Source organism: Poecilia reticulata, chromosome 22, assembly GCF_904066995.2.
Source record: "Poecilia reticulata chromosome 22, P_reticulata-male-v2, whole genome shotgun sequence".
NCBI lineage: Eukaryota > Metazoa > Chordata > Actinopteri > Cyprinodontiformes > Poeciliidae > Poecilia > Poecilia reticulata.
The window spans coordinates 4,577,867-4,598,099 of NC_088851.1; the positions used below are offsets into that span (position 1 = coordinate 4,577,867).

General features: G+C 38.4%; 1 protein-coding gene across 2 annotated transcripts in view; it reads left to right on the forward strand.

The window, feature by feature from the left end:
• The first annotated feature begins 4 nt into the window (after positions 1-4).
• atrn (attractin) overlaps positions 5-20,233 on the forward strand; it is a 143,149-nt gene continuing 122,920 nt past the window's right edge. For both annotated transcript variants that reach the window (XM_081603589.1, XM_081603590.1), the window contains exons 1-4: positions 5-494; positions 12,045-12,128; positions 17,851-17,964; positions 18,656-18,784. In XM_081603589.1, the coding sequence (XP_081459715.1) occupies positions 250-494; positions 12,045-12,128; positions 17,851-17,964; positions 18,656-18,784 (572 nt within the window). In that variant the 5' untranslated portion in view covers positions 5-249. The remainder of the gene's footprint in view (positions 495-12,044; positions 12,129-17,850; positions 17,965-18,655; positions 18,785-20,233) is intronic.

Below are 20,233 nucleotides of genomic sequence, written 5' to 3' on the forward strand. Positions count from 1 at the left end.
CGTCGCCATAACGTCACTTCTGGACGTCAATATGCGGCTCGGTGCGGCGCTGGGAAACAGTCGCTGAAATGATGGAAACTAAGTAACCAGCGAAGCCTTTCCTTCAGCGAAGAGCCTCCGCTATTACCTCCAGGGAAACGCTACAACCGCGTCGATAAAGAAGGAGCCCCCGCAGACTGACAGCTCCCTGGGTGGTTATCCCCTGAAGTGGCGGACCGCCTGCCTCAAGCAGCCATCTTTTGTGAGAGAATGTACGGGGCGACGCGGTGGGCCTGCTCGGGCTCCGGCTCTGGCCCCGGTCGGAGCTTGTTGATGCTCACAACCGCGCTGCTGCTCTCGGCCGTCGTGCTGCTCTCCGGGTTGCCGGGTTTCACCGAGGCGAAGGAATGCGACAAACCGTGTATGAACGGACAGTGTAACACCGCTACGGGCAGCTGTGTGTGTTTCCCCGGCTGGGTTGGGGACCAATGCCAGCACTGCGGAGGGCGATTCAGGTACACCGAGCACAGCATACCGCTGGTTCTATCACTGGGACCGGTTCAGGTGGTTTGCTCTGCGTTAGAAATGGCACACCGCTTTACTACTACTACTACTACTACAGGTTCTGTCTCTTCTACAACACAGGGACTAATGTGAAACTTCAATGGTAATGAGAGAAAATTAGTTTAAAAGTAACTTCGTCTGGACACAATTTGGCACACCAACAAGGCTCTCCTCTGAATATTGTCCTTTTTAAGTCTAAATCAAAATTTCTTTAATAAGTATTTATATAGGCTAATTCAACGTACTAAAAAAGGCAAAACGTTAAAATATCACAATCACAAACCTCCAGAGTATGATTTTAGGTTTTTATGTGACATGACGAGATAAACCTATGAAGTGCAAAGAAACTTTAAGAACATCAGTTCTTGTTTTTTGCTGTTGTTTTTTTTAACACATAAAAATCAGGGGTACAAACGTGACATCTGTACATCTGCACAGTCACCTTACACTGGAGTTGCAGCTGCACATATTTTGGGTGAAGTAATGCTAATGTGTCTATCCACACAATAGCATTTTTGCCAGTTCCTCTTTGCACAACGGCTCCAGCTCAGACTGGATGAAGAAAGTCTGAACAGTTTTCAAGCATCTAAACTCTTCTTTACAAGTCAGGCTATATGTCTGAAGTCTCTTACTTTCTATAAGATTTTGTTTTAACCCCCCAGGATTGCTCTTTATTTGGCTTCATTTGTCTTAGCATCAACTCCCAACTCATAGCATGATGCTTTCATCTCCAAGTTGCACTGCTGCGCTCATTAAAGCGCTCCTTTTGCAAAAGGCAAAAATTAAAAATGTTATTAGTTGTGCAAAGCTGATGGAGATCTTCTCTAAGAGATGAGCAGCTGTAACAGCAGAGAAAGATGAGTCTAGAAAGCACCTCATTAAGACTAAATCTATACGCAAAACATTTTTGTAAACGATTTCCCTTTGTTCTTTAAAATGATTCGATTAAGTCGGTTTATTATTTGGTCTGTTGCCTGACATTCTAAATAGATATGTTGAAGTTTGTCTTTGTAACATAAACATGTAAAAAAAAATAGTTGAGAAACTTTTTCCAGGCATTGATGTGACTTCTTCCAATTTCCATCGGAAGAAAGTTGAAGGAAGAAATAAGTACCTCCAGACACGTACATAATACTTAAACGGCTTGGCATTAAAGGGAGTGAGTATTTAGGCCTGTCTTGGTAACAGATGGACGATAAATTGAAGTTATTGCGATAAACGATGATATTGTTTAAGTCATATAACGGTAATATTATAATAATGCAAGTACACCCTCTCAAAGATCAATAAACTTTAATTTCTGACAAACATTTAACATTTGGATATTTAAGACATGTTAAATATCCAAAATGAATAAGTGTATCCTGGAGTTTCTGTAAACAAAATTGCCCTTAAAAAAGCAGCAAGTTGAGACCAAAACACCAGACTGGAGCCTTTTGTCGTCCAGTTTTTTGGTAGAAAGAAAAACAATCTCACAATTGGAAACGACCTCGCTTGTTCTGACGTCATCATGCGATTAATTGATTTATTGAGTCAGGCTTACACGCGTTCCATTTCCCGCGAGCGCAAGTCGAGCTGGGACAATATTTACTTGACGACAAAGCCTTTGAACTGTGTGGAAACAGCTGCGAGTTACAGTTCATAATGTGGTGGTAAATACACCACATTTTTCTCATAGATGTTTCAGATTAATCTCTTAATTAATCTGAAACACAATTATTTTTGACTGCATCAGTTTTGACCCTCAAAGAAAAACATTAAATCTTCATTTTATGCATTTTTCCAGGAGCTCTCCATGTTTTATCCTGTCAGGCCTGTAAAAATCTAAACATTTTCCAGCAACAAGCTCAGTTCAGATTACACTGGGGATGTATTCCACATCCCCAGTGTAGGATGTGGAATACAGCAGCTCCATCTTAACGTCCTCTCACGTCGTCGTGGTAGAGCAGAGCAGAGCAGAGTTAACTTACTTTTGGGATCCCTAGTTTTTTTTAAATTAAAAACAGCCTTTTATTGTCCCAAAAAGGGGAAATTCAGGTGTAAAGGCAGCATCAGATATAATAGTTCACACACAAAAAAATGTTGTAAAAGTGTTAAAAGCAATGTATGTAAAAACCCATATTAAAAGTAACAAATCATGATATACTCTCTTGTACAAGACTATAAGAGAAAATACTGAGCAGTTCTTAGAAAAAAATCAGACTCATGATCCAAAGAATGTTGGTTCACTTTCCCCCCCAACATGATATTCATATGTATTGAACATTAAAAAAAAGTCTCATTTACAATACAGTATATACCAGTGCAGAAAAACAGAAGTGGAAATTTCATTAAAAATGAGTAAAAATGTAACGCACCATGTATTTCTACTTTGATATTAAATAAATTTCTAAATAATAAAAAAAAATATTAGTAAAAATATAAATTAGTGCAAATGATTGTGCAAATACTAGCAAGGATGTAAACACATTGATTTAAAAAAATAAAATAATTTAAGAGCGTTAAAAAATGCATTATGATTTCACTGAGACGGAAAAACAAAACAACAATCTGCATCACTTGATGACAGCTTCACTTAGCCTAACCGACTGCTGATCATATTACTGACTGCTTTGGACGGCATTGCGCCTCTCTGAACATCAGCCCACCGATTCGACACAAACGAGCAGCAGAGTGAGAGATCAGCTCTTTCCCTCGTTTACTTTCTCCGTACCCTGAATTGAGTCGACCGTGGAAGCCAGCCTTACTGATTTTGCAGCGAGTTGGTGTGTCTTCACCTGCTTAGCGGCGATTCAGCGTGAGCGCCATCTTTCCTCAGGTTTAATTTGTTACCTCGTGTCATGCTGCCTCAGCACATTGCCAGCCTGTTAGGCTGTAAAGTTGAACCCGTGTAAGCCATGCCATGTTGTGCTGTGTGTGGCTCAGCCGTTGGACGGCGAAAAGGAAGCCCAGCCAGTTGCTGAGGGTCGGTGCTGACTGGACGGAGCGGTTTGCCTTTGGTTGTGCTTACACAAAGAAAAATATTAAGAATAATAAAATAAAAAAGAAACATGGCTGGAACTCTACATACTCAAGACCACCAGCACGAGGGGTTTGGTAAACCACAATCTTAGATTTATGGCCCTTTTTTAATAGAATTTTCTCTTTTATCATCTGACTGCATAATTCTATTTACCAGTTTCTCATCTCTGGGATTCGTGAAGTGCTGGCCTGCCTAAAACCGATTCAGATTTGTTGCGCTGAACTCTAAAAGGCAACAGAATAGTTTTGATGTCTTATTTTGCGCGTTAATTAAAATTTACAGCCCAAAAAGACATTGGTATTTGTCATAACAATCAAAGGTCGAACAAATCAATGATTTGAAGCAAACTAAAGAAATAAAACTGTCTCTAACTGCGTCATTGAAAGCTGTGATAAAATTCCACAGGTTACGATGCAAACATAACCTTATTGGCAATCTGTACTAACAAACCCAGCGGGGAAAAAAAATGTGCAGCATAATTCCCTTTGTTTACCTACAAGCAGGGCTGGTTCATATAGGTTAAAAATAAAATCTCAAATGTTTTCATTCCAGGTCTGACTTCCTATTTACAAGAGATGAAAAAAAAAAAAATATTTTTTTAAATTGTCTTTTATCTCAGTCATCCGTTCTGTGAGTTGTACAACGGCAAATTTTGTTAAGAGACAACAATGCATTAAAATTAAGTGAAATCAGTTGTTTGAGGATAAAAAACTATAAACATGGAGATCTGACATGACCAACTCACTCTGTGTTGTTCTTTCAGAACAGCATCAATAGTTTTCACAATCGTTTCAAAGTGCTGCTACTGATAATCTGATAATCTAACACCTCAGTATTAAATGACTAAGTATTTCTGTATCTATAAAACTGACAGCAAAGTATATCTTCACAAGTTTCTCAACATTCCTCATTTAAATTTTTTTTTTCTCATTAAAATTACTACTTCATTCTCCTAATATTACAATGTTATTCTGGTCCTATGGAGACTTTATTCTCCTAATATTCTGATTTTATTGTTGTACAACATTATTCTTGTGTCATTATGACTATCATTTTAATATTATGACTTTAATCTTGTAATTAAAAATGAGAGAAATCTCGACTTGGCCCTAATGTTCTGTCGGAGTTTACCTGAATCAAAAGTCTAAATAAATAGAAGCTGTAAAACATGCTTATCAAACAAGATGATAGACCAACAATTGGATTAAGTTTATAAAATCGATTTTAAAATTTATAGATACAAAGTTTATACAGCAGACTAATATTGCCTATCATAAATTTCATGTAAATTAGCACCAGTGGTTACATTAGTGATTGGAAAGAGCAGTTGGTATTACGCAGCTCTGCAGTTAAATAATTTCACTGAGTTCCACGTATGGTTTAATAGCACTTCTGGTGGTTTGTGTTAATGCTAAACTAGAGGGTTACCTACAACTTGGGTTGTAGGTAACCTCTCTTTTTAAACTTGTTCCTCTAGTTCCTCTACATCTGCAGCGTTTTCCACAAATGTTCCTAATTCATCATAAACTATGAGATAGACTCTTTAAAAGATAATACAGAGCAATGATGCTAAGGTCTTTCTCTCGCTTTAAAGTTGGCACTCTTAAAACAAAAGCTGACCTTTGATTGTCAATAATTTTTGCATTTCTGTGCTTCCTCGCTTAATTTTTTAAAGACCTCGATTAAATTCAGTAGCTTTATCACTCAGTTTAATCATCCGCACTGAAGAGTGTTGTTACTAACACCTCTTGGTTTAGGTACAGGCATTCACTGATCTGAAAAAAAGATTGGCTTTTTTCCCCCCCAATCTCCTGAACAGCCGATTAGGATTGGTTAGTTCCAATCGTCAGGTAATTTTTCCAAGACCTCTCAAACGGCCCAGTTTGCCAAAAATAAATAATGGGACAGAGCGACTTAATATGAAAATCTGAACTTGATGCTCTATGGCTCTGAAATCAGATTTTGAACTTTCTGTTTCTAAAACCTTTGTTGTGTGCTTCGTAGGGAAAAATCAATGGAAAATTCCCTTTCACTCATGTTCAGAAACGTTTAGTTCTTCCTAGCCACTAAAGTGTTGATATTGTGACCGAATTCCCAATAAGAACCTAGAAATGCATGGCACAGACTCCCCAATGGAAAGTCTATCAGATTAAGCTTGCCAATTCATTTGATACAAGCCACATTTGCAGTCTGTTCATTATACACCTATTTTAGCTAGGCTGATTATCTCCAAGTGGCAGGGTAAAGTGTTTTTTTTTTTTTTCCCACCATGTATTTTATCACTGGCATTGTATTAAAAACTGGTGGTTTTTCAGAGGGGAACTTGCTGTCTGTGGCTGTATTTAGCATACAGACAATGCTACCATACAAGGCTCAGGAACCCAGACTCTTAGAATAAACTTTTGCTGCTTTGGATGGTTTCCTGTGTTACTTTTATTAGTTTTACTTCAAGTTGTAGCCATAATTATTTCTTGTAATGCTGATACCCAAAGGCTGAACAAATTTAATTATAAATTGTAGCAACAGATGTTGGCTCTGTCCTTGGTTGGAGCCATAAAGCACTCCCAAGGGCAAGCCATGGCATTTTATTAGTAATGGAATTTTTATTAGATTTGTAAATAGATGGTTTTGTAAATAGTCTTTTTAGACGGGATGAGGTCTTGAGTCGCTATTCTTTTGCAGACCGACAGATTTGTGAATAAGGTCCTTGTCTGTGCAACATGGAGCCAGTGTAAGCCTCTGACGTGTGTTCTCTTACGGACACTAACTCTGATTCTTTGGCTTTCTAATGTAATTAATGTGAAACGCTGTACCAGCGCGATGAGCTGAAAGAGTTTTGCGCTTGTAGAATTTATGAAAATGTCATTTTTTGCAAGGCACTTAAAAGAAACAAAGTTTCAGGTAGCCTGGTTGAGGTTCTAATCTGTTATATGTATGCTAACGATGGGTTTCATAGGTGACTTTGTTATGGACTGAACATACAGCTAGAAACCTACCATCACAACCTGTCTTTGGTGAGTTATAAACCTGTAAGTGAAATACGGCCTGTACCGTATTTTCCGCACTATAAGGCGCATATATAACGCGCACCACATAAGGCGCATAGAATAGATAGAATAGACGCTACAGCTGTCTACACATTTGTAGAGTATAATTTGTTCCGTACTCTAGAAATGTGGATGTGTAATAATAAAGAAGTGGTCCCCGAGTACTTTATAAAGTAGGCTGCCCCAGTCATTGTTTCACTCACGGTGTTGGTGTTGTGATATTGTGCCCAACTGCTTTCTGGGTAACACAGACCAACCGACATGCTGCCGCCGCAGTCTCCGTCTCTCTCCCCCCCCTCCCCCACTCCGGCTTTAAATGTATAGAGGCTGGTCCCTTGGTAACCCTAGTCGAAGCACCCTGGATGACATTTGTTGACATAAAGAATGTCAACAAAACAGTCCGACTCCGGTCGGCAAGGAGAGCCTTTTGCGACTGGGCCAAGGCGTGGCCGGACGATGGTCACCCTTCTCCGTTCGCGCACAGCATGTTCGTGGAGAACGTGGCGCTAAATGACCTGCAGATGACCTGATTATCGGGCCGGCAGGTAGATAGGTCAGTCAAACTTTATTAACAAACCAGCGTTTTGACAACTATCTCAGCATGCACCGCATGCTTCTTCTTATACGGGCGAAAATGAAGTCGGCGGCTGCTTACCGTAGTTGCTAGACCTGTTGTATCTCAATATTGGTCCATATATAAGGCACACCGGATTATAAGGCGCACTGTCGGCTTTTGAGGAAATTGAAGGATTTTAGGTGCACCTTATATGTTAAATACGGTACATCCTTGCGGCTCGCCAGGCTTATAATACACAAACGGAAACCGATGTGTTGGCATACTAACTTTTTGAACTTAGAAAAATGCTATCATAATGCATTCCAACATCAGGAAATTATTAAATATTGTGATAAAAAAGAACACTTTAATATTATCCTTAATGCAAACTGCGATCACCTATTGCATTGCTATATTTCTCTGCGGTCAGTTAGCACAGATAGGCTAGCTTTAGCCTTGAATATGCTAGCATTAGCCTTGGATATGCTAGCATTAGCCTTGGTTAGACTGGTAACTACCATGCTGAGGCTGGTCACTTGCGATTCGTACTTTCTTACCAGAAAATATCAAGAAAAAACGGTTGGCATACAATATCTGTAAGTTGCACCAACGTGTTTATTTTGACAGTTTTCTATAATCTAACTTCACATCAAGCTCAAACATTCTGTATTATATATAGCTGAACTTGACTTCCGATTGAAACTCCTGATACGGCAGATGATAAATCAGATCACAAACCATCTTCTGATCATTAATCAGATCAGAAGCTGGTTTTGGAATGGCCTTATTTTGCCACCATGCCGTGTAATACAAGTGATCTTATCATATGTGTTGCATTCACTCCCACTGTAAAAATATGAAAGGGCCACTTCATTGAGTATTTACTGCCACACGGTTGTGAAATGTTATAAACAGTGCTTTGATTGTGTTGACGCGTTCGAAAGCTGGGACATATTGGAATGACAGAAGAACATTGATTCATTCAGGGCATCGGTTGCTGTAACGGTTCTGGACAATTCTATCAAATGCTTGAGTTTCATCTGCTGTCCCAAACTAATTGAAGTTTTGAACATTCCAGGGAAAACCAAATGGAATGATTGAATTTCCAAACTCTGATTAAATTTTGGTTGTGAATGGTATGAAAAGACGAGATTGTTTCCAAATAAATGAAGGTCACACTAAAATGTTTCTAATTAGCAGAAATGTTTGGAAGTTTGGCATTTATAAGTCTGAACCTTCATTTATGGTTTATAAGAACTGCATTTAACATCTAGCACCGAAATTTCAGCGTGGCCTTAATACGGATATTTTAAATTTGTCCTAAGATTTTAACCTCATGTGTTGGTTTGATTAAGATGCGTCAAATATTTTGCAAAAAGCCAATGCTGAGTTAGAGATAATGGCATCTGAAAGTTGTGCTTTCTCAACTTATTAATCTAAAAAAACAACTGAATCTTAAACTGCTAGTCTAAATAAGTCCATTACACTAATAATTAACCATGGATTGCAGTACTAGCTAGTAGCTTACCATGCAGTCTGCCTCTCAATTCCCATCCAGAGCAGTACATGATGTATTGGTTAGCTGACTCGGTTAAAGTTAAGTGGGTCATCCAAAGCTGATGAGTCGACAAACAGTTTAATTGCTGTCATATCACATTTTGTGTACTGACTACATTTGTGGTTGTTTTGTTTTATTTAAGGCACCACAACATGTAATTCTTCAATATCTGAGTTTTTCTTGATGTAAAGTGGAAGCAGATAATGCAGGTTTCATTATTTTTTTCTGGTTTGCATTGGTACTTGCCAAAGTCATAATGTTCATTGAACATTTTTAGATTTTTTTTTTTCAGTTGTGCAGTGCACAGATAAATTCTCCCCCATTTCCTTCACTGTGGGAGATCGGCAATTGAACGATACTTGTCTGAGAAACCAGTCTCATTTACTGTCGCACAGGTCTGAAAATCAGCCACGGTCCACTTTTGTTGACAAGAAAAATCGGTTTCTGACTGAAATCGGCAGGTCAGGCCTGAAAACTCCAATTGGTGCTCCCCTATTATTTTTCATGATAAACATAAAATTATTTTAATTTGGTTTTATGGATGTAAAATTTACGTCAAGTGGCAAAGAAGTAGAAAAAGAGGCTTCATGGATTGAAAGAGCAAAGTTGAAAGTTAAAATCATCTGACAAAAGCAAATGAAGTGGAGTAGCAGCGTCTGCTAGCAACTGATCGCATCATCCAGTGTTGTATAAATTCCTCAATATTTACTGGATACAGTCCTTTTAATGTATCAAAATGTGGAGATGGTAGACTCGAATCACAAGTATTGTTGAGCAATCTGTGTCGGTAGAGATTGTGTTTTTTAAAATAAGTGACAAGAACGGTGTTAAAGAAGCTGTGTGCTCACTGCTGGGTGGCACGTTGGGATCAGGACTGTCTGAAGCCGCTTTTCGTTTGAAGGAGCTCAGCTCGTCTGCGAGCTGGGAGTCCCTGTTTGCCCCGGAGAGCTGCGATTACTGACTATCCGCTGAACTGATACTCACATCTTTAACCTGCTCTCTCAAAGCAGTTGGTAAGCTATGAACCTGTGATACCAACCCAAGCCGTCAGCAGGAATTTGTTCTCTCTGCCTTCATTTCAGATTTATTGTCTTATGTGTGATCATTTCCATTTGGACAACAGCCGAAATTTTGAGAAACATTAGACAAACACTTCTGCATGTTTTCCTTGTTCTGGGTAAATTATTATTATTTTTGGAAATACACTTTCAATAATCCATTTTAATTATTGTTTTGTTTTTATTTTGGAGATTTAAGATGTTTTCCAGTTACAGTGTTAGATGTTCTTTAAAGCTTTTCTTTCTAAGCTTTGATTGGATGTACTTCCACTAGTGAGCCATTATTATAATCACTAACTGAAAATGACCTCTGGGACAATTTATCACCTGACTAAGTTTATTATGGTGACAGGTCTTCTTATAAATACTACAGATGCTACAACCACAAAAAAGTAGAAACTTTGGAAAAAACTCCCCCCAAAATTCTGATTAATCTCATAAAATATTTGAGATTTTCTTGGAATTCAACTCCTCCTCCTCCTTTTTTTTTTTTTTTTTTTTTATGTTTACATCTACAATGTTTGTCACAAGATGCAACATGGTAGCTTTTAGTGCAGCACTGTCATATGTTTGGCATTCTCTTAAAAACACCCTTGCCAATGGACTTTGAGCCTCCCAACCCAAACAACCGCCTGCAACTGTTGACCTGTCTCTTTGTGGCTTTAGGAAACCTCTCACAAACAAGAGGTTGCAGCGCACTTGTTACCTACATATGAATAAAGTAATCTTTCACAACATGCCTGGCTAGAACTATCAAAGTTTCTTTGGTTTCCAGAAGCATATCCTCTAAATCTTGTGAGATCTGTCAGAATAACATCTGGTTTCTGAGGTTTCTTGAGGCTGGAGGTGTAATCATAGGGCCGATTCGCGCTCCTCGGCAGTCGATGTGTGTTCTCGGCTCGGCCGTCTCTGCTGACTTTAAGGTGAGACTGTTGTGGAAAACAACGGTCTGGGGTGCGTCGGCGGGCTCGCTGTCGTTAATGATTACGCTCTCTCGCTCCCCAGAGTGGGCGAGTTTCCCTCTGCTGGCAACAACAGGCCGTACTGTACAATTACGAGCGTTTGTGTCATGGCCTCCTGTAATTTGCCGTGAGGTTTAATCTTTACTCACTCTGTTGCTCACTCATCCACTGCCTGAAGTGACGTGTGGCAGCAGAAGTTGGTGTTTACCTGAACTCACTGATCTGCTGGCCAACTCTTGTGCAACAGTGCAAAGTTTGTTTGGTTGTTTTTTTTTTTGGTTTGTTTTGGGGGTTTTTAATGCTGTATTGTGACACGATATGCACAATTGCTGAAATGTGGAACTATTTGTAGCTTTTGGTTAAATATTTTTCTTATTATACAATTTTATTACTTTTAGTATCATATAAAATTGACATTGTTGAGCTTTACATCATATTATTAAGTTATCCCATTATTAAAAAGCATACCTGAATGTTGCCTTGAGTCTTTTGTCCATGTTTGAGAAATTCTTTAATTTTCATGGCCCCATTCAGCTTTGCAAAACACCTAGGTGGTTCTAGCTCCCCCTTCAAGATGCAGCTCCTCCTCTGAGCCTTTTGGGCTTCTGCCTCACAGAGCAGCCCTTCCCCGCGTGTCTCCTTTAGACTAGCCAGCAGCAATTAGCAAACACCTGGTGGGACTGCGCATCTGCTGAGCTCGTTATAGGAGCTACTTCTCAGTGCACCGTTGGTAAAAATGTTGTTTAAGAGTTAATAGAGGAACCATGTTGTGATGACTTCCTGAAGGTGGAGCTTCAGAAAGAGCAGGAGCTTCTTAAAGAGACAGAACCCCAATTTTAAGGCGCCAAATTACAAAGTCACATTTGTTTTAAGTCATATTTGATATACACAGCATATTCATAACAACTTTAGGTAACGTGGTCGATTGTGCTACAACATGGCATTATGTACTACAAAATGCATTATACTGTCCCTATAAAGTAGTTTAGTTCATGCAGTATTTATTTATTTTCTTAATTGAGGTTTTACCTTCTGACCCACTTCCAAGTGGCATAGATAAAACTAAATGCATACACAAATTAATGAAAATAAATTCATTAATCAAAAATAAATACATGAGAAAACTGGAAACAAAGTGGAGACAAAAAACAAACTAGTAAGCCGCAGTTGGTCAAATAACTCGTATACATAAACTTTGATCAGGTTTTTATTTAAGCTCAATGTTTTTCTTTTTTAATTTTAAAAGTCTATTTGTGGATTTAAATGTATTCTTTCTTTCTGTCTCATTTCTCCTCTAGGCTCACAGGACCGTCCGGTTACCTGACTGATGGCCCAGGAAACTATCAGTACAAGACCAAGTGCACCTGGCTTATCGAGGGACAGTAAGTACAGTGCAAACTCACCATCATTAGACCAGCAGCCACAGCGCCTGAACAAAATACTCATATCATTTTAACTTTTTTTTTTGCCATATATATTTTTTTTTTATTCTATATATTTTAATTCAAAATGCCACCACAGCGGAAGTATGAGAAGGAGTAATATAAGTTAAGTATTTTAGATTACCTACTTAACCAAAGGTTGCCCAGAGTTTCGCTGTTAAAAGTTAAACATTACTGTTGAGATAATCTTACAGCATGAACACCATTTCATGCTGTTGACACCCGCTCCAAGGGAAAGAAGAAAATACGTAACCACATATCACACCCGATAATGTCTTTGGAATCTTTACCAATATTATCGCCAATTACTGCCGTAGGTAAAATTATGCACCACACTGTCACTTTAATGCAACAATACGTATCCATTTGGAGTTGTCACAAAGCCCCGGTGTGTCCTTATGTGCCTGTGTTGATGCTCCTGCACTACAGTCGTGCTGCTGCTGAATGAGAATCAGACTTTGCTCTAACTTGCTAGCAGACAGACAATGCCAGCAGAAACTTAAAGCGAAACGGTCACCAAAACTTCCTGGCAGTTCTATAAACATGGAAGTGGTTCTGCTCTGTACGACATGACAATAAAACTCATCATCAACATTTTTTTAATGACTTGCGGTGTCAACTAATCCCTGCGGCGATCCATTTTGTTTTCTCTTCCGATACCGATATTTTTTTGCTAACTCTGCACCAGGACAGCACACTTAAATACACTAACAGCTTCACAAGCGGTTGGTGTATTGACATATTTTTCATGTCAAACACAAAAAGCACATTTTAATTTGTTCAGTTAGGAGTAGAACAGTCAATGGAAAATGAAAAAGGAAACTGAAAATGACAAAAACAATATGTTGGCTATCTTGTTCAAACATGCAAAAATAAACTGCAACAAACTTTCTGTCAATTGGTTCAGAAAGTGCAATTAGGAATTTTTAATTCAATATGAAGCCAATAATACAGCATTGCTGAAATCACAGAGCATAGAATAAGACTGAATAGATCTGTCCTTATGGATCGGCACATAGCCATCTATACGTGATCTATTATTTTTTTTTTTTTTCAATATCAGTATCGATACAGATATTAATATCTGATCGGTTCATCTCTACTCCCCAACTTAACTTTACTTCCTTTGGTGTTTTTTCATGACTTGATACAGTAAAACTTGAGTTCAGTGTTACTACACTGCATTGATGGCACACTGTTAACCATGTGCTGTTGTTTTTTAAATTGCTAAATAAGTAAACATGTTATAATATTGCATGATTTGTTCTGGTGAGCCGGTTCAGGTCTTTCTGCATAGACCATGCATGTTCTCCGTATGTGTGGGTTCTCTCTGGATATTCCAGCTTCCTGCAGATAAGAGACATTCGTGAGCATTCTTCCTCTCTCTCTCTGTTTTGCTCTATAATGGATTGGCAAATTATCTGAGGTACACCCTGCCTCTCGCAGATGACTGGGTGAAAAAAGCACCTGCTTCCCCACAGCTCTGGACACTTCCATGGGTGGATGATTTGCTCAGTTTGTTTTCTCCAGTATTACTTGTTTGGAGTTTTTTTTGGGTTACATAATCTCTTTGCAACATGTGGAGGTGGGCTCTCTACTGCTCGGTTCAATCTGCTGCTGTCAAGTGGGGCTGAATGACATGGCTGAAAAACGTGTCACATTATAAGGGTTTCATTGTATCATTCGATATTGATCAGTTTTTATTTGTTTTAAATATATGAAATACTGCCACACTGGTGTTGGAAACGTTTTTTTTTTTTTAACTAGCTATGAAGCATGGTGGCGAAACATGAAACTGCTGTTGCGCAAGTTACTCGACAGGTTGTTGCTAGGTAACCAAAGACGATGACATAAAAGTTGAATCACATGCAATACGCCAATTGAGACTGAAAACATTTTGAAAACAATCGGGTAAGTACCACATATGGAAGTGTCTCAAATCGGGGTTTTTTTTTCCCTTTTTCTTTTAAAGATCAGACTTTTTCACAGCAATTCAGACTGTAGTGACAAAGTGCTGGCTATAGGTCGCATATGGGCAAACAATTTGGATTTGGGTTGCTTTCGCCCACTCTGTGAACGTAGCCTGTGACGAAGTTGTCAACAAAATGCTAGATGTTAGCTGTGCTGTTCTTCAGTAATTATTAAGCCAGGTACCCGAAGGAGACCAAATCTACGGACAATATCTGGTGGAAAAAACGGAATACATCCAAAATCGTCAGTCCTTCATAAAGACAGGAACAGTTTAAAACTCTTTTATACCATTAAAGCCAGTTCTTCCCCGTTAATTGAAAGTATTTTTAAAATGAGTTTTTTTTTTTCCTCTCATGAAATCAGAAACGATTGCTAGGAACAGCAGCAAACTCATAAAGTTGTCTTGTGCAGAATCCGTCTCTGTGATCCGGCGAGGTTTAGGGAGATTGTTTCCAGACACTGACGGATGAAAATTGGGAACAAAGTAACTGCAAGAAATCCAATAGTGCCTATTGTTTTAGGTCAGCATATCAGCTTCCCAGAGGATGGATTGGACAGGCTAAGCTCACAAATCTTAGACTGCAGATTTATCAACACCAATAAATGTGTCGAGCACTAAAGAAGCTCCCACTGATCAAAAGGAAATCCATAAGATGAACATCATGATGTCTTACTTTCCATTATGAGAACGAGAATCCATTCTGTGTAGTGAGGACATGTCTTTTTTTCTTTTTTTAAATGCCCCACTGTGACACCATTCATTAGTAGCATGTAGTGTCTTAAAAAGTATTCACACCTCTTAAACTTTTCCACATTTCCTTATGTTAAAAACATAAGATGGATATTTAATATACTGGAGGTGATGCAGTGCATTACACCAGGATTTCTTTTTTTTCTTTTTTTGAATTTATATCCGTATTGGTGGCATATTTTCATACATCACACTGAATAAATTGTGATAGATTGTATGTGGCACTAGCAGCACCCTCACAGAAAATCCCAATAAGAAAGATTGAATTTCATTGTTGTGACATTCAATTCTCTTCAGATGTCACATGAATCTTAAAAGAAGGTAGAGCGAGATGTATTGAATTGTATGGAATTGATTACTTTGCATTAATAACTATAAACAGGCTGTCTGCGGTTCTTTAAAAAGTCTGAAATTCATGTATCTAAAATTAAGTCCTGAAAATGTCGTCTTTCGTTTGTTTTTTCCTAGCAGAACTGTTCTGTCAGGCAAAAGTTTGAGCTGCACGCAGACATATTCATTACTCTTTTTGACTACAGGCAACTAGCTGCTAATATACCTTTGCTAGCTACCTGGCTAACTTGTTAGTTTATTTTTTTTTATATCTGGACGATCTTTGTCTTTGCTTCTGGTTTACTTCTGTTGCCAACGTATTCTTAGTTTTCATCTCCTTGGCGTGGCTAAAGCTCCCCTGAAAATGGTTGCGCTGCTACTGCTAGCGCTGATCTAAAAGCAACATTTGGTGTGACACAAACTCTGAAGTTGGAGGTTCAGTGGATTTTAAACTCGGTGGTCAATCACCAGCTTTGCCTATTGAGGAATTTTATTTAAACAAAGCTACTGAGGGAAAAACGGCTGAGAACGAGGAACCAAATTAAAATGGAGAACCACAGACGATGACAAATGGGGAAAAAGATTAAAAGAAACTGTAATTAATGTCTCCCACTAAAGAAAAAGTGTGACTAAATAGTTAAAATATGCTCAAAAATGGTTAATCTCACAAGTAGTACCAATTATTCAATAGTTTTCAATCCTAGCTAAGTATTTGCTGCGATACAGGTCATATATTTCATTCACAAGGGTGTTAAAAAGACTTGATTTCGTGTTGATGAAATTTGCAGAACCCCTTTAACCGTAAAAGGAATAACTTTGTACCATTGGATGCATTTTCCTCATTAAATGGCTTGCAGTGACGTGACCCATGAAGACATTTTGACCTGATTTGTGTGGTGTTTTCCTTTTTTTTTTTTTTTTTTGCTCCTACGCTCAAAGGGACTCTACTGATTGCTGCTAATGTAGAAGAGGACATTTCTATGTTGCGCCTCCTTAGCCTGTCTCCAGTTTGTGTGACTGGTCACAAGTCTTGTCCTGTAATGAAGGGGCTTGGGGGCTGCTGTCATGCCTACTTTAACTTATTCTCTCAGAGAGGGGACAAATGAATCGCCATTTTACTTGAATGAAGAAGCATTTTTAGGACAAAAATGTGACCATTGATAAAACACTTCCTACATCCTGTATTTCACCAAAGAAGCGCAGAAGGGATCTTTGTTCTCTTGTGAGAGATTTTGTTTTTGGACGTTAAATAGATTTACAGCTGAGACATATTTGTATGAATCTCATGTTTTCTGTCAAAAGCCTGAGTAGCAGGCTTGCTCTGCTGTCTGCTGCTGCTGGTGGTCAAATTTAGTGATGCATCATCAAATGGTTATGATTGGCATGTGAAATGCCCCCCAAAAACCCTACTTTTCCCCCCCTTGTTTATTAAAAGCACTGGCACTGAAAAGACCCACTATTGTCTGTAAAGTCATGAACAAAATGGTTTCATTTGAGTTGAATAAAACCTGTTAAAGGTTGGAGTTGCAAAGATTCAAAACTCCTAGCTACATCAAGAAATCTGCTCCATTTTATTTATTTTTTGACACTAGCTGTGTTTCTGTTACAAATGTGCGCAAAACTTTGTCAATGATAATCAAAAAAACATACTTTTGCAATAGTGGTGTTTCCATTAAATAGGAAATGCAATTAAAATCGCATGTGAATAAGTTTGTTCACGTAATAAGTCGTTAAGAAACACGCAACATCTTATCCTATATTAAACCCCCTTTTTTGAAAAGTTAGAATTGATTTTAAGCACTTTCTGAAAACTGAGTAATCTTTGCTCCGTCACAACTTCCACACTGAAGCATGTTGTTGCCTATGTGTGTTCGCTGAATGGAAAAAGATCAGACTTTTGAGTTTCTCACTTGTAGGCTCTAATAGTTAAACTATAAACATCCAGTATCCTTTCTGCTCATTTGAGCTTACATGAACATCTCAGAGGTTTTAATTTTTCATCCTTCTTTAAAATTCTATGTTTGCTCTTAGCTTTATACCCCGGTAAAGATTGAAATATGAAACATGTTTTGCTGCTATATTGAGTGACCACCTTGAAGGTTTTATTGTTCCTTTCATTGTTTTAATTGGCAGCGCTCTCTTTGGAGGCCTGCTTCCTGTCGGTGTGTGTGTGGATATAGCTTGTAAAATGTGTAATATAATTTTTCTTTTTTATGTGGGTGTTTTGTTAAGTACTTTTTATCACTTCAGGATTTTTCCACTTTTAATGCTAAAGAACAATGGCTGCAAAAATGGTTAAAGGCAGTGTTGGAAACAGCCTGTTTGCAGAATCCATCACTTTTAAAGTTCTGCTTGGACTCTTGATCAAGAATAAACGCTCTACAACAGAAATGTGTTAACATGAACAATGACGAAAGCTTAATGTGTTAGTTTAAAGAGGACTATATAATTAGCACAATGATCTTTTACATATGTAAAACAAATCTGAAGTTCTTGCCACGTTTATGTAAAATGATGATTTTTAAATCAAGAACACCTTTCACTTCCTCAGTGATCACACAGATATTGTAATAATAATAATGATAATAATAAAACTGTTCTCTTCTGCAGGCCAAACACTGTTCTGAGATTACGATTCAACCACTTTGCCACTGAGTGCAGCTGGGACCATCTCTACGTTTACGACGGTGACTCCATTTACGCGCCGCTGCTCGCTGCTTTCAGGTTGGTATCAGTCAGTGAGTTAGTAGATTCTTTGTTTTAGGTAAGTTTAACTTCAGCATAAAGATTTTCAGGTTTTCAGTTTGGGCTGCTGCACTATCTGAAAACAAAACGATCCTTCTGTAATAATAGGTTAGACAACTCCTATTTAGAAGTAGGAAAGTTTTCAAGCACATTAAAGAGTCCAATAAAAAATTTTAGGAGTGCATCAAAAAAATCAGCCCAGATTTCCTTATCTCTGGGTTATGGGCAATTGGTTGATACTTGCGTGAGAAACCAATCTCATCTCCACAAACACAACAGCCACCCGACTCTTGTCAACTTTGAAACTGTGTCATAATATGTATCGACTTTTCACAGTAAAAAATCGGCATCGGCCAAAATCAGAATTAATAGGTCAGGCTTTTTAAAGGTCTGTGATTGGTCAGAAAATTGCAGTTGGTGCAACCCTAAAGATTTAACTTTAGATATTTAGAAATTTGCCAACTTCTGTGGAACCCTTGACATGTAATAACAAAACTGAGAAATTACAAATTACTTTATATTGTTTTGTACAAATGAACAAATAAAAAAAAAATTCAGTACATTAAACTGCAGTGTTCGAACACGGGATGGGTTTCACATAGGCCTGCCAGGTGAGGAAAGATTTGAGACATAACTATACGTTTTATTTGTTTGGTTTTTTTTCTTACAGTGGGTTGATTGTTCCGGAACGATACGGGAATGAGACGGTTCCTGAGGTGGTGTCCCAGTCCGGCTACGCGCTGCTGCACTTCTTCAGTGACGCAGCCTACAACCTGACAGGCTTCAATATTTCATACAGGTGAGCTCTCCTCCACGGTTACCACAATTTATACATTGTTACATATGCATTTGACTTTATATACTACACTAGATTGATGATAAATGAATGATTATGTAGTGTCGTCTTATGATGAGTGCAGTCCATTAAGTTTGGGGTCTTAAACTTTGTTGGACTCTTTAATTTCATATTGTCGTATGTTTAGTTTTTTGTCTTTGTGGGAGTTTCAGTCAGGCAAAGCTTTGCCTCTGAAGTTCTTGCCACGTTTATGTAAAATGATGATTTTTAAATCAAGAAGACCTTTCACTTCCTCAGTTCATCCTGTGACTAGGCTAGCTACATAGCTATCAAGCTAGCTCACTTGGCATTAAAAAGGTCTTAAAACGTCTTGCAGGGGTGCCCAAAGTCGATCCTTGAGGGCCGACATTCTGCATGTTTTAGTTTTCTCCCTGGTTTAGCACACCTGCATTAAATGATGGCTCGTTAGAAGGCCCAAGGAAAACACTGACTTGCTGAGGAGGTTGTTACTACCACTAGGGAGAGAACTAAAACATGCAGGATGGTGGCCCTCGAGGACCGACTTTGGACCAACTTGCAATTAAAGTACAGTATTTTTTTTTTGCCAACTGTGAGCCTGCATTCCTGTTGAAAAAAAAAATTACCAACTGTCCTAAAGCCTCATAAAAAAAGGATATATATTTTTTCTGGTAATGTTTTATTAAAAAAAAAAAAAAAAACGGTACATTTTGACAAATGGGAAAAACAAATCCTTTAGATATCAAATTTGCCTTAGAAAATCCAAAAGACTTTCAAACCCAAAGCAGAGCCACTGTCCGCTGTTAACATCTCTAAAGAGCACAGCGGCTCCCCTCCCCAGGCTCTTCCCTGCTTCGTTGATACCGTTGCCATCGCAATGAGTGTCGGCGCTGGCGGAGAAATGCACAGTCGGGATGAAGGCAGTGTGCCCCCGGGCGCCCCGTCTTTGGTGTCTGGGAAAGGCGGAGTAGCCGGAACATCAAACCTTTAACCAAAACAGGGAACATGAAAGAATGCTGGGAGGGAGGCCCTTTGTGTCTTTCGCCTCGCTTCCAATGCCCGTTCAAGGAGAGAAATTAACATCTCACTGCCGTGTCCTGCTTTGATGGCTGAAAGCTTCAGTTTCGATCAAAATATGACACAACTTAGTTTTTTCCTTTGTACAAAAACATTCTTTCCTATAAGGAGTGTTGTAAATTCTCCATAATTAAAAGAAACTCTAAGGTTCCTTTTTCCCCAGACTGTTTTGAATTCTTATGTTGTGTCTTATAATTGCAAAATTGTAATATTTTGAGAATAACTTTCCTTATCGGAAATATGCCAATTTTGAAAAAAAGAAACAGGTTTGTCAATAAAGTTTTGGCACTAGAATGATGTGAATTTTAATAAAAAAATTTTTTGGTCGTATCAAAATTGGCTTATATCATAAAACTG